The sequence below is a fragment of the Bombina bombina genome, chromosome 6 (assembly GCF_027579735.1).
Source record: "Bombina bombina isolate aBomBom1 chromosome 6, aBomBom1.pri, whole genome shotgun sequence".
NCBI classification, from domain to species: domain Eukaryota; kingdom Metazoa; phylum Chordata; class Amphibia; order Anura; family Bombinatoridae; genus Bombina; species Bombina bombina.
In genome coordinates this window covers 804,083,261-804,097,348 of record NC_069504.1, presented here as the reverse complement: position 1 = coordinate 804,097,348, position 14,088 = coordinate 804,083,261, and the positions used below count along the sequence as shown (strand labels likewise).

Sequence of the window (14,088 nt, the reverse complement as noted above, 5' to 3'; positions counted from 1 at the left end):
GACTCAAAAAGTTTTAATATAAAAAGACTGTGCACATTTTGTTATTGGAAGTAAATTGGAAAGTTGTTTAAAATGGCATGCTCTATCGGAATAATGAAAGTTTAATTTTGATTGAGTGTCCCTTTAATGTGCGATCACACAATTTATCATGTGTGTATTCAAACTAATCTGTGTTATCAATCTCCAGTCATAATTTGACATAATTGGTATCGGATAAGGTAAATAAAAAAAACGGACAGTATGTTATTACAAAGTCTTTATTTTATATGTTTAATGATTAAAAAATGGCAAAAATAAAATGCATCAATATGATTGTTCCATTATAAAATGAATTAAGACAGAACAGCTTTAGTAACCCCTAAACGTTTGGCCCAGATTCACAGCTGAATATATTAAAGACACAATTCACCATGTTCCCAATAACCAGCTTGCAGTGAGCAGTGCACAACTTTAATTTCTCTAGTAGAAATATGATAATTTATTATTATTATTATTATTGGTGGTCCAAACGAACAGCAAACTGGCAGTAGAGGTCCATTTTAGTGATTAATTGAACTGTCATTCACATTTCCAAAAGTTTTCTAAAACCACAAATGTACATTTGATCTCTTTATGACCAACCAGCATGTCATTTCTTTAAGGATATCACCACCAATTACAAATAAATACAGATAAACAGGTGGTTGATTATTTAACCGCTACTCTTTATGTGTTAGTGGCAAATGTCACTGCCAGGTTGTTGTATTATTAAACTTTATTTAAATTTGGTCTTACAATGTAATCTACTGGTGTTTCATTACAAGAAGGATATGAAGAAAGAAAACTATTATAGATGGGGTAAAAAGTCACTATAAACAAAAAAGCAGAAATGAGGGACTATTGTTTGAAAGGCAGAGAAATCTTGAAAGATATCGCACTAGACTGACATTCAGATGGATACATTGGCAAATATAACGTATGTAGCCAAATCTCCAAACTGCACAGGTTAACAATTTCTGGCTACGCCGCACTGTGGCAGGAGCCATCATTAAAGGGACAAGTCTTTTTTTTTTTTTTTTTTTTTAAGGGATATAAATGTCAAAAGTGAAATATACATGGGTTCCATTCATTTTGAAATAGAAACATTTTGGTAATATACATCCATTAGCAAAAAAAGGCTTCTAGTAAAACTTGTTACTGTGTTTCAACGGCATACGCTGTGAGTGCCCTGTGCACCAGCATTTGTTAATCACACCTTCTCAGAGAGTAAGTAGTGGCTTGTATGATACAAATTAAAGTGACATGAAACCCACAAATTATCTTTTATAAGTCATATAGGGCATGTAGTTTTAAACAACTTTACAATTTACTTTTATTATCTATTTTGCTTCGTTCTCTTGGTATCCTTTTTTGAAAAGCATACCAAGGTAGGCTCGGTTGCAGCAATGCACTACTGGGAGCTAGCTGCTGTAGTACATTGCTGCTCTTTTTACAAGGAATACAAAGACAATGAAGAAAAATTGATAATAGAAGTAAATTGGAAAGCGGTTTTAAATTGTAAGTTCTATCTGATTCATGAATGAAATATTTTGGGTTTCATGTCCCTTTAAGTCTTCACTGACACAATAATTACCATCACCAGCTCCTCCCTTGAATCTTGATGCTCTGATCACATGTAGCATATGTCACTTGAACAATAATAACTTTTACTAGAAACATTTTTCTAATGGAAGTATATTACAAAAAATGCTTCTATTTAAAACTTAAATGTAAAGCACTGCAGAATCTGTTGGCGCTCTACAAACTGATGGAAATATTCAATGCATCCCTTTAAGTTATGCATATTATACCTGTAACTTTCAAAATAGTACTCTGTATCAATACTTAAAGGGACACTGAACCCAAAAATTTTCTTTCGGGACTCAGATAGAGCATGTAATTTTAAGCAATTTTCTAATTTACTCCTATTATCAATTTTTCTTCGTTCTCTTCCTATCTTTATATGAAAAAGAAGGCATCTAAGCTTTTTTTCTTGGTTCAGAACTCTGGACAGCAGTTTTTGATTGGTGGATTAATTTATCCACCAATCAAAAACTGCTGTCCAGAGTTCTGAACCAAGAAAAAAAGCTTAGATGGATTAAATTATCCACCAATCAGCAAAGACAACCTAGGTTGTTCACCAAAAATGGGCCGGCATCTAAACTTACATTCTTGCATTTCAAATAAAGATACCAAGAGAATAAAGAACATTTGATAATAGGAGTAAATTAGAAAGTTGCTTAAAATGTCATGTTCTATCTGAATCACAAAAGAAAAAATTTGTGTTGAGTGTCCCTTTAATCATTTTCCACTAGTGACATCCCAAAATTGTATGGCTTTCTGTAAGGTATACCTAGGTAGGATATTTAGGATTATACAAAGGTCATGAAATTAGCAATATCCCAGCTATGGACAATTACTTTGTATGGTGAAGTGTGCAAGTTCCTGAATTTTCTACCTATATATGCATAATTTATGGGATTTGAACAGCGTGCAAATGAAGGAATATTGACACAGTACTATTTTGAAAGTTACATGCAAATGGTTTTACTATCCATAACTTAAAAAAAAAAAAGAGACTTATGCTCCTTTACAACTTGACAGGCTTTTGTATCTGCTTTAATAGTTAGAATCTCTATCTACATCTAAACCTGATTAAAATAAGCACATTTTATATACATAACCTGTTGAACTCATAAAATAGAGTAAACATTAATGAGGTTTAGAATACAGAACCAACTAACAAATCATTTGTGAACAATTATGGGGCTGTTCATTCTGTTATATAATCTGTGAGGATAACCGTTGATTTTGCAAATCTCGTTTGTGGTAGGCCACACTGGTTCCTGGAAAGGTTATTTGATCAAAATTAGGGGGGGAAATCATGAATATGAGAATTATTGGTGTTCTTGATAAACCCCCTTTTCACATGGAGAAGAATATGAGTGGGGACATGAATGGTCCCTATAAAGCACCAGAGAGTAAATTGCAGACAGTGAAGGATGGCTTGACACCAGTGATTGAACAAGATGGAATCTAGGATGAGTAAATTAATTGGGGAGAGAACAAGAGAAAAGATCTGCAAAGAATAGAACTTCTTGACATATTAAGAAGGATGGATAAAGTCCAGACAAAGGGTAACACATGGAGAAGAGAAAGGGCATACAGACATGGGATTCAGATGGATAAAGACTAGACTTAATGGTGCAAAGTCTTTAGGAAAGAGGGTTAATAATAAAAATATGGATATATGTTAGTGGTGGCGCATACAAAATGGATAAAGAGAATAAAAAAAGAAAGATGTTAAAGTGACAACAATACAGAGAGGTTAACATTGAAGACATGCAGAAGGGGAATGAGCAAAAAATAAGGTGATAAAAAGATAACGGTAATGGACAGGTATGGGAGGTGAGGTTATTTGGTGAAGACACTCTCCTGGAATGTAGCACACGGAATAAAACACACAGCATTAGGTCTTTAACCCTTTTCCCTGTTGAGACCTTTGCTACATGAAATCACATGTTGAGCAATGTTCTACAGGTATCTTGGTGGATGAGTTAAATTTTAGTTGTACTCATGGATTTACGATAAAAACAAAATAATATATTTACTATACCTAGAGCTGTATGAGTGATATCTCTGTGTGTATAATATTGTCTAGTTCACAGTTGAACACAACACTAAGCATTCTGGGATTGCACAGACGTTAAGTGCTATTGTTTTGTGGTTACAGCCCATGATAATATAACTGCTTTAGTGCAATAGGAGCTTCGCATCACAGTGTCCCACCTCCCCCCAGAACTCCCATTCTTTTGTTCATTCATTCCAGAAGCTCCACATAGTTGGCAGGGAACATGCCATAGCTCCCAGCCGGTCCATAGCCACGCCACCAGCCCTCATCAATCATCTCTATATGTGTGATAAGATCATCTGGATCAAAGGAAATTTCGGTGTCATCAGCTGGGGGGAAAAAAAGGAAAGAGTGTCAAAATTAATTGAGAATCTCATGTATAAAAAAAAACAACAAACATGCAAAGTTATTACTTCAATTTTTGCTAGGTCTTTATAAATCTTATACTATAAATTACAGAAAATGTTTGTTAAAAGCCAAGTCCTCAATCAAATATACATAAATCAGAAGCCATGCATTCTATGGCTTCCATACATTTGAGTGAGAATTTTAGATGTCTACCTAGGTATCTCTTCAACACAGACTATCATGAGAACACAAGCAATTTTTATAACAAAAGTAAATTGGAAACTTTTTTTTAAACTGGTATGCTCTGTCTGAACAAAAAAATAAATTATTTGGGTTTCATATCCCTTTAAATAGCATGCTCTATCTGAATCATGCAAGTTTATTTTTTGACTTTCTTATCCCTTTAATTCAATAAACCCATTATTGTACTAACACCATAACAAAATATGCCACTTATCCAGTTTTGGCTCGATTGTTGGAAGATTTACATTAGTATTATAAAAAGAACTATCTACATTAAATGTAAGGGGGACCAGAGTAGAATCAGTCTAGTCGAGAATTACGTGGATAGACTAATTGAGGATTATGTTGATAGACTATCCCTTCTTCCTAATCCTTTATTCTTTTGGTATCCAAAATAGAGCCCTTACATTTCCATTGCATGCTCTCCTTCTATATCACATCTGATTCTCTTCTGCTCTTTGATAGAGTACCAGAAGGTTCATACTTCAACATCATTTTTCAGTTACAAGTGCATTTAGGTTCCAGTACCACCTCAATACTGATGATACACCTCCTTACTTCTCCATTCTGGGTCCTCACTTGCAGTTGAAGACTGCTCCACTTGACAAGCACTAATCAAATCCTACCACACTATTGTCTCAGTAACAACTCCATAATTTGTCCATTCTTTAGTCAAGACCATAAAAAACATTCAAATACTCAGTTGCCTTATCTCATTAACTACTGCATCCTACATTTAGTAGCCTCCACAAGACCAGTCTCTTCTTCCTTCAATCTATTCTGAACACCTGAGTCATGTATTCATGGGCTCATTAATGTAACTCAATCAATCTTGCAGCCAACTATATTTCCAGATACATCGCCAAATAGTCTCTATAATGAACCTGTGTATCATCCTCCATCATTAACTTCTCCATCTACCGTTTCCAAGACTTCGCTGATGGAGAACCCTACATTATTGTGCTGGCTGTCGCCCACATATTCAGAGAAGCTTAAAATCTTCCTTCCTAAAAGTTCTCCATCAACAAATTTCACCATTACAAACTAACAGCTGCCTCCCCTCACAAAATAAAATAAAATAAACAAGCTCAAACAACCTCTACACTCTGCTTCATTCAACTTACCAATACAAACTGTATGGTTAGATGATACGATGCCTTGAACCACTGTCAAAACTAAATCAAAATGTGTCATATGTAATTTAATACTTTGTCATTTAGGGCATGAGCAATATCATAAACAGACCTAAGGGATACTTTAACAGGAACTCTAAATAAAAACAAACATTTTGTTCTTAACTTGAAAAAAAAAAACATTAGCTTGCAGTGACCTTTAACAGGCCATTTAAATGAACTAGACTTGCTTTCAATTCCAGCAGAGTGATTGTCAGCTCACAAAACTATTCAAGTTGCATTTTGTAAGTACATTTTAAACTAAATGCACCTGCAAACTTACTAGGATGCTCTTTCATAATAAAAGCAATAATGTGAAAAGAAAAAGGCTACCATACAAACATAAAAATATCAGAATATATAGTTTCAGGCACTTCTGGGCCAAGAATATTTTTTTAAGTCAATCTGCATTTTAACTTTATCAGTTTTAATAAGTGGAATTAGTAAATTAATTAGTTAAAGGGACAGGAAACCCCAAAATTTTATTTTATGATTTGTATAGAACATACAATTTTAAACAACTTTTCAATTTACTTCTATTATCAAATTTGCTTCATTATCTTGTTATACTTTGCCAAAGGAACAGCATTGCACTACTAGCTGAATATATCTAGTTAGCCAATCACAAGAGACACATGTCTGCAGGCACCAATCAGCAGCTAGCTCCCACTAGTGTCGGATATGTGCGTATTTTTTTCAACAAGGGATACCAAGAGAACGAAGCACATTTTAAAATAGTGAATTTAAAAAAGTGTCTTAAAATGAAATGCTCTAACAGATCATGCCAGTTTAATTCTGACTTTCCTATCCCTTTAAGTCAAACTTAAACTTTAATGATTCAGATAGAACACACAATTTTAAACAACTTTCCAATTTACAACTATTTAATTTGCTTTGCTATCTTGCTATTCTTTGTTGAAAAGCATACCTAGGTAGGCTCAGGAGCAGCAATGCACTAGCTGCTGATAGATGGCTACACATTTGCCTGTTATTATCATCTCATACAATGGGTTCTGCTAGCTGCACTGCTGCTCCTTCAACAAAGGACACCAAAAGAATTAAGTAAATATGGTAATAGATCAACATGGAAAGTTGCTAAAAATTAAATGTTCTATTGGAATCTTGAAAACCTTTTTGGGTTTCATGTCCCTTTAAAAAAATTCACATTTCTGATAATTCATTCCTGCATTCTGCCCCCAGCACTAAAACCCCCCACTATTATTGAACCCAGTTGGCACGCAATGGCACTTTCTATTTCCACATGCTATACATCCTGGGTGATGTAAGTGGGCAACGGGCACATAGAACTACAATAGTCTAAAGAGTGTCATTCCCATGTGAAAGCATAAAAGGGTTATATCAGAAGTCTTCAAAGCCAGGGGAAAGTGAGTAAGCCCTAAATTTTTAAAGAATCAGATACTACCCCAATTTTTTTCTTTCGTGATTCAGATAGAGCATGACATTTCAAGCAACTTTCTAATTTACTCCTATTATCAAGTTTTCTTCATTCTCTTGGTATCTTTATTTGAAATGCAAGAATGTAAGTTTAGATGCCGGCCCATTTTTGGTGAACAACCTGGGTTGTTCTTGATTGGTAGATAAATTCATCCACCTATAAAAAAGTGCTGTCCAGAGTACTGAACCAAAAAAAGCTTAGATGCCTTCTTTTTCAAATAAAGATAGCAAGAGAACAAAGAAAAATGATAATAGGAGTAAATTAGAAAGTTTACGAAAGAAAAAATTGGGGTTCAGTGTCCCTTTAAAGGGACAGTATACACTAATTGTCATATAACTGCATGTAATAGACACTACTATTACTAATATCAATTAACCTGCAAAAATGTACATAGTTAGAACGAAGAAGAAACTAAAATATAGAATACAAGAACATCTTAGAAAAATTAGAAACGGTTTTAAAAAACATAGCATTTCTGAACATTTCAGACAAACATAATAGTGTCCTTCAGGATTAATTATACAGGTTATCGAATAGGTCAAACCAAACAGGCTGCTGAGATTAAAGGGATAGTCTAGTCCAAAATAAACTTTCGCGATTCAGATAGTGAATGTCATTTTAAACAATTTTCCAAATTTACTTTTATCACCAATTTTGCTTTGTTCTCTTGGTATTCTTAGTTGAAAGCTAAACCTAGCAAGTTCATATGCTAATTTCTAAACCCTTGAAGGCCGCCTCTTCTCTCAGGGCATTTTTACCGTTTTTCACCACTAGAGGGTGTTAGTTCATGTGTGTCATATAGATAACACTGTGCTCACGCACGTGGAGTTCAGGTGAGCCAGCTCTGATTGGCTAAAAAAAAAGAACTGAAATAAGGGGGCAGTTTGCAGAGGCTTAGATACAAAGTAATCACAAAGGTAAAAAGTGTATTTATATACTGTAACTGTGTTGGTTATGCAAAACAAGGAAATGGGTAATAAAATGATTATCTATCTTTTTAAACAATAAACATTCTGGTGTTGACTGTCCCTTTAAGGAAGAGAGACTTTTTGGATTTACACCCTAGAAAGTTTAAATCTAGATGTGTAGGAATTTTTAGTGAGATAAGAAAGTATACTTATGAATTAGTAACAACTAAATAGTGTCGCTGAAAGTAATCAATTTAAGTAAACCAAACTACAATGTATCCTAAGAAAAGTATATATAGAATTGCAACAATTTGGATTTTATCAGAAATAAATATACAAGTATAAGCATATAAATTTTGGTTTTATAAATACAAGATTCCCCTAAGAATAAAAAAAAATACTATAAAAGCTAAAAAGATTGATATTTTAAATAACATATTTATGTTAATAGAATATTTGTCAATAATCATTTACTGTGTACAATTGAAGCTAACAAATCATTTTTAAATGTTGTGTATACCCTATTAAATATAGATGATGCTGTATTAATGTAAATATACAAAAAAGGTTTTAATGCAAATAGACTTAAAGGGACACTGAACCCCAATTTTTCTTTCATGATTCAGATAGAGCATGCAATTTTAAGCAACTTTCTAATTTCCTCCTATTATCAATTTTTCTTTGTTCTCTTTATTTGAAAAATAAGGCATCTAAGCTTTTGTTTGGTTCAGTACTCTGGACAGCACTTTTTTATTGGTAGATTAATTTATCCACCAATCAGCAGGGACAACCCAGGTTGTTCACCAAAAATGGGCCGGCATCTAAACTTACATTCTTGCATTTCAAATAAAGATAGCAAGAGAATAAAGAAAATGTGATAATAGGAGTAAATTAGAAAGTTGCTTAAAATTTCATGCTCTATCTGAACCACGAAAGAAAAAAATTTGAGTTCAGTGTCCCTTTAAATATGTAGGGTATATGAATAAGGCCTGCTACACAGAGAAGTATCTCTTGACAAAGTTCCCTCGGGTGGGAACGAGACGCTCTTAGAGAAGAATCCTTTGGCGGCTTTTGCGCCACGGCTACAGAGAGGCGTGATCAGTCACCTTGTTCATGACCACAGTCCATTTAAGGTGAACTGCAAAGTAGTTGGCGGGGACATTGGCAACATCCAAACAAATATGCCGACTGAATCTGGGGTTTATCTGGATCTCTCTCCCAGTTTGGGGACTTTTCTCTAGCATGTGCGCTGCTTGGCTACTGCCCAGAGAGGACCGTGGGAGCTGAGGTCCGGAGCAGGGACCTAAACAGACAGGTGCAGAGAGACTACCCGATGTGGGTGATGTGTTTTTTTATCCTTATCTGGTACGTGCTCATTTTTCTTTTTTTGTGTTTAGAGAAAAACACACTACTATAAAGAAGAATATACACAGATACAGATATAAAAATACAGTATAAAACTTTTTAAAAATGTACTTAGAAGCTTCCAATTTAGCACTATTGATGAGGTTAGGCTGGGATACCCACTGAAATGGGCTGATAAAGCAGGAAGAGCAGACCCTTCCCCGCATATTAAAAGACCCATTATACAAACAGGAGCAAGCATAAGTCTGTAGACATCAGTATACATCTAAAACTTTGGGGCTTAGTTAGGAGTCTGAAATCAGCACAATGTTATTTAAAAATAAGCAAAACTATACATTTTTACAAAAAACACCCCCAGATGGGCTGTATAAATGGATCATCTATAAAACACTTATGCAAATAATTGTACAAGGTCCCTTTAAAGGGATGTGGCACCTAACATTTATATTTCACTATTCAGATACAGCACACAATTCAAAATAACTTTCCAATTTACTTCCATTATTAACCATTTGCCGCTGTTATGCCGTTTTATTCCGTCAAAACGGCGCTGGGCTTTAGCACCGTTATAACGGAATACAACGTCATAGCCAATGGCTGTCCTGAAGCCTACTGCGCTTCCTGGATTTGATCGCGGTCTGGAGGGCGTTCCTAGCATTATAGGGACGCCCCCCAGACCCGATCCAATAATTGAAATCTCGCGATCGTGTGCATTTGTCTACATTGGAACAGTTGTTCCGATGTGGACACTTTAACCCCGGCAGGAAAGGGTTAAACTTGCTTTATTTTCTTGGTATCGTTTATGGAAGGGGCAACAATGCACAACTGGGATCTAGCTGAACACATCTGGTAATCAATGATAAGAGGCATATGTGTGAAGCCACCAATTAGCTCTCCCATTAGTCCATTGCTCCTGAGCCTTACCAAGCTATCGCCTAGATTACGAGTTTGGCGTTAACAGGGGTGCGTTGCTAACAAGGTTTTTTTTTTCCAACGCTACCTTTAGCCAACGCTGGTATTACAGGTTTTATTAAACCTGGCGTTAGCCGCAAAAAGGTGAGCGTAGAGCAGAATTTAGCTCCACATCTCACCTCAATACCAGCGTTGCTTACGGTAGCGGTAAACTGGCTGAACGTGCTTGTGCACGATTTCCCCATAGGAAACAATGGGGCTGAGCTGGCTGGAAAAAAAACTAATACCTGCAAAAAAGCAGCGTCCAGCTTCTAACGCAGCCCCATTGTTTCCTATGGGAAAATAAAAAATATGTCTACACCTAACACCCTAACATGAACCCAGAGTCTAAACACCCCTAATCTTACACTTATTAACCCCTAATCTGCCGCCCCCGCTATCGCTGACACCTACATTATATTATTAACCCCTAATCTGCCGCTCCGGACACCGCCGCCACCTACATTATCCCTATGAACCCCCTAATCTACTGCCCCCAACATCGCCGCCACCTACATTATACTTATAAACCCCTAATCTGCCGCCCCCAACGTCGCCGCCACCTACCTACAATTATTAACCCCTAATATGCCGACCGGACATCACCGCCACTTTAATAAATTATTAACCCCTAAACCGCCGCACTCCCGCCTCGCAAACACTAGTTAAATTTTATTAACCCCTAATCTGCCACCCCCAACGTCGCCGACACCTACCTACATTTATTAACCCCTAATCTTCCGACCCCAACGTCACCGCTACTATAATAAATTTATTAACCCCTAAACCTAAGTCTAACCCTAAGTCTAACCCCCCTAACTTAAATATAATTTAAATTAAACAAAATACATTTAACATAATTAAATAAATTAATCCTATTTAAAACTAAATACTTACCTATAAAATAAGCCCTAAGATAGCTACAATATAACTAATAGTCACATTGTAGCTAGCTTTAGGGGTTAATACATTTAATAAATGTATTAACCCCTAAACCGCCGCACTCCCGCCTCGCAAACACTAGTTAAATTTTATTAACCCCTAATCTGCCACCCCCAACGTCGCCGACACCTACCTACATTTATTAACCCCTAATCTTCCGACCCCAACGTCGCCGCTACTATAATAAATGTATTAACCCCTAAACCTAAGTCTAACCCGAAGTCTAACCCCCCCTAACTTAAATATAATTTAAATTAAACAAAATACATTTAACATAATTAAATAAATTAATCCTATTAAAAACTAAATATTTACCTATAAAATAAGCCCTAAGATAGCTACAATATAACTAATAGTCACATTGTAGCTAGCTTAGGATTTATATTTATTTTACAGGCAACTTTGTATTTATTTTAACTAGGTAGAATAGTTATTAAATAGTTATTAACTATTTAATAACTACCTAGCTAAAATAAGTACAAAATTACCTGTAAAATAAATCCTAACCTAAGTTACAATTACACCTAACACTACACTATCATTAAATAAATGAATTACCTAAACTACTTACAATTAATTACAATTAAATTCAATAAACTAAATTACGAAAAAAAAAAAAAACACTAAATTACAGAAAATAAAAAAAGAATTACAAGAATTTTAAACTAATTACACCTAATCTAATCCCCCTAATAAAATAGCCCCCCAAAATAATAAAATTTCCCTACCCTATACTAAATTACAAATAGCCCTTAAAAGGGCCTTTTGCGGGGCATTGCCCCAAACTAATCAGCTCTTTTAGCTGTAAAAGAAAAATACAATACCCCCCCAACATTAAAACCCACACACCCCTAACATCGCCGACACCTACATTATATTTAGTCTCCATCTTGAAGGACTGTACTCTAACTTGTTTAAACACTTTAGGTCTAAAATAGGTCTGAAAGTCCCCTCTTTCTTGGGAACCACAAACAGATTTGAATAAAATCCCAGACCCTGTTCCTGCGGAGGAACTGGAACTATAACTCCAAGGGCAAAAAGATCCTTGATACAATTTAAGAACGCCTTTCTCTTTATCTGGTCTACAAATAATCTTGAGAGAAGAAACCTGCCTCTGGGAGGAAAATTCTTGAATTCTATCTCATACCCCGTGAAATACAATTTCCACGGCCCACAGGTCTGGGACATCTCGTATCTAAGCCTGAGCAAATTGAGAAAGCCTGCCCCCTACAGGATTTTAACCAAAGGGCTCTGCGAGCTAGAACCACAAAAACAGACATTTTTGCTCCCAGTTTAATGACCTTTAAGGAAGCATCCGTAATAAAGAAATTGGTTAACTTAAGAGCCTTAATCCTGTCCTGGATCTCCTCAAGAGGAATATCTGTCTGAATAGGATCAGACAAGGCATCAAACCAGTAAGCTGCAGCACTGGTAACAGTAGCAATACACATCTCAGGCTGCCATTGAAGACCTTGGTAAACATACATTTTCTTTAATAATGCCTACAATTTCTTATCCATTGGATCCTTAAAAGAACAACTATCCTCTATGGGAGCTCCTTCCACCTTAGGAACCGTTTGCCACGACTCCTTAATAGAGTCAGTTATAGAAAACATTTTCTTAAAAATAGGTGGTGGAGAAAAAGGAATACCAGGTCTCTCCCACTCCCGCGCAATAATCTCAGAAGCACGGTCTGGAACAGGAAATACCTCCACCGCAGAGGGAACATTAAAATACTTGTTCAGCTTACTAGACTTCTTAGGGTTAACAACGATAGTATCTGAGTCATCCAAAGTAGCCAAAACCTCCTTAAGTAACAATGTTCCAGCTTAAATCTGAAGGACACAACTTCAACATCAGTAGAAGGAATTATACTGTCTGAATCCGAGATTTCACCCTCACATGCACCCGAAGAATCATCATCCTCAGACTTCTGAGAGGAAATACTTTGATTAGCCACTTCAGGATCAGAAACCTTACTCACTGTTTCTTTAAATTTCCTTTTGCGTTTTCCCTGCAGCATGGGAAAAGCAGTCAGCGCCTCAGATACCGCAGAGGATACCTGGGCAGCAATATCTTGCAAAGTAACCCCAGACGGAGCATGAGAGGAAACGCAGGGCATTGCATGTGCAGATGAATAGGATTGGGACGCTTGAGGAGACAGCTGCGACACATCTGAAACAGGAGGCTCCTGAACAGCATCCGCCTTAGCGAATGATGGCTCAGGGTCAAAAAGTCTATTTCTATAAGCTAAAGTTCTTTCAATACATGAGGAACAAAAAGGTACTGGGGGTTCCACCTGGGCATCAAAACACAAGCTACAGGTAACATCCTGCACAGCCTCTTGATCCATAATACAAAAAAAAAAAAAAAAGAAGAAGCAAATAGAAAATCTAACTTTTTTTTTAACTTTTTTTTTTTACCTTTTAACAAAGGATATAATACAGAACAAAAAAAAAAAACTTTCTTAAATAAATGTACCCTTTAAATTTACCAAATCAAGAAAACATAGCCCAGGCAACACTCTACACCTCAGCAGAATTACGGAGGTGCCCTACCTGTCCTGCAACCCGCAGCAAACAGAGGAAAAAAAAACTATCCCATTTACAATCCGGATTCCAGAGAAGCAAAAACAGCAAGAAGCCTCCTAAACAGCATAGCCATCTAAAATATGCGCACCGCACTCTACAGGAAGTGAAGAAAAGCGCCAAAAAAACTGACATCAAAGAATCAGAACCGCCCTAAAAGGTGTCGGCCCTACAGCTGACAAAAAAAGCCTTTTTTTTTTTTTCTTTCTTTTTTTTTTTTTTTAAAAACACAACTTTCTTGAAAACAGGCTTAAAAACAAACAATAAAACCCCTAATAAAAGTACATAATCCGTTACTAAAAACGGATCCTCACTGAGCAATCAATAAAATAAATAACTCCTCACACTAACAGTGCCTGCAAAAACTGCCATAAAAACCTGCACCCTGACAGGAATAATAAAACGCACCCCTGCAGCATTTCAGCTGAATAAGTGCCAATTTTTTTCCTGCTTACGTAGAAAAATA

General features: G+C 36.0%; 1 protein-coding gene across 1 annotated transcript in view; it reads right to left on the bottom strand.

Moving 5' to 3' along the window:
* Positions 1-243: 243 nt before the first annotated feature.
* DBNL (drebrin like) overlaps positions 244-14,088 on the bottom strand; it is a 72,011-nt gene continuing 58,166 nt past the window's right edge. The window contains exon 13 of the mRNA XM_053718137.1: positions 244-3,978. Within this exon, the coding sequence (XP_053574112.1) occupies positions 3,839-3,978 (140 nt within the window). The 3' untranslated portion in view covers positions 244-3,838. The remainder of the gene's footprint in view (positions 3,979-14,088) is intronic.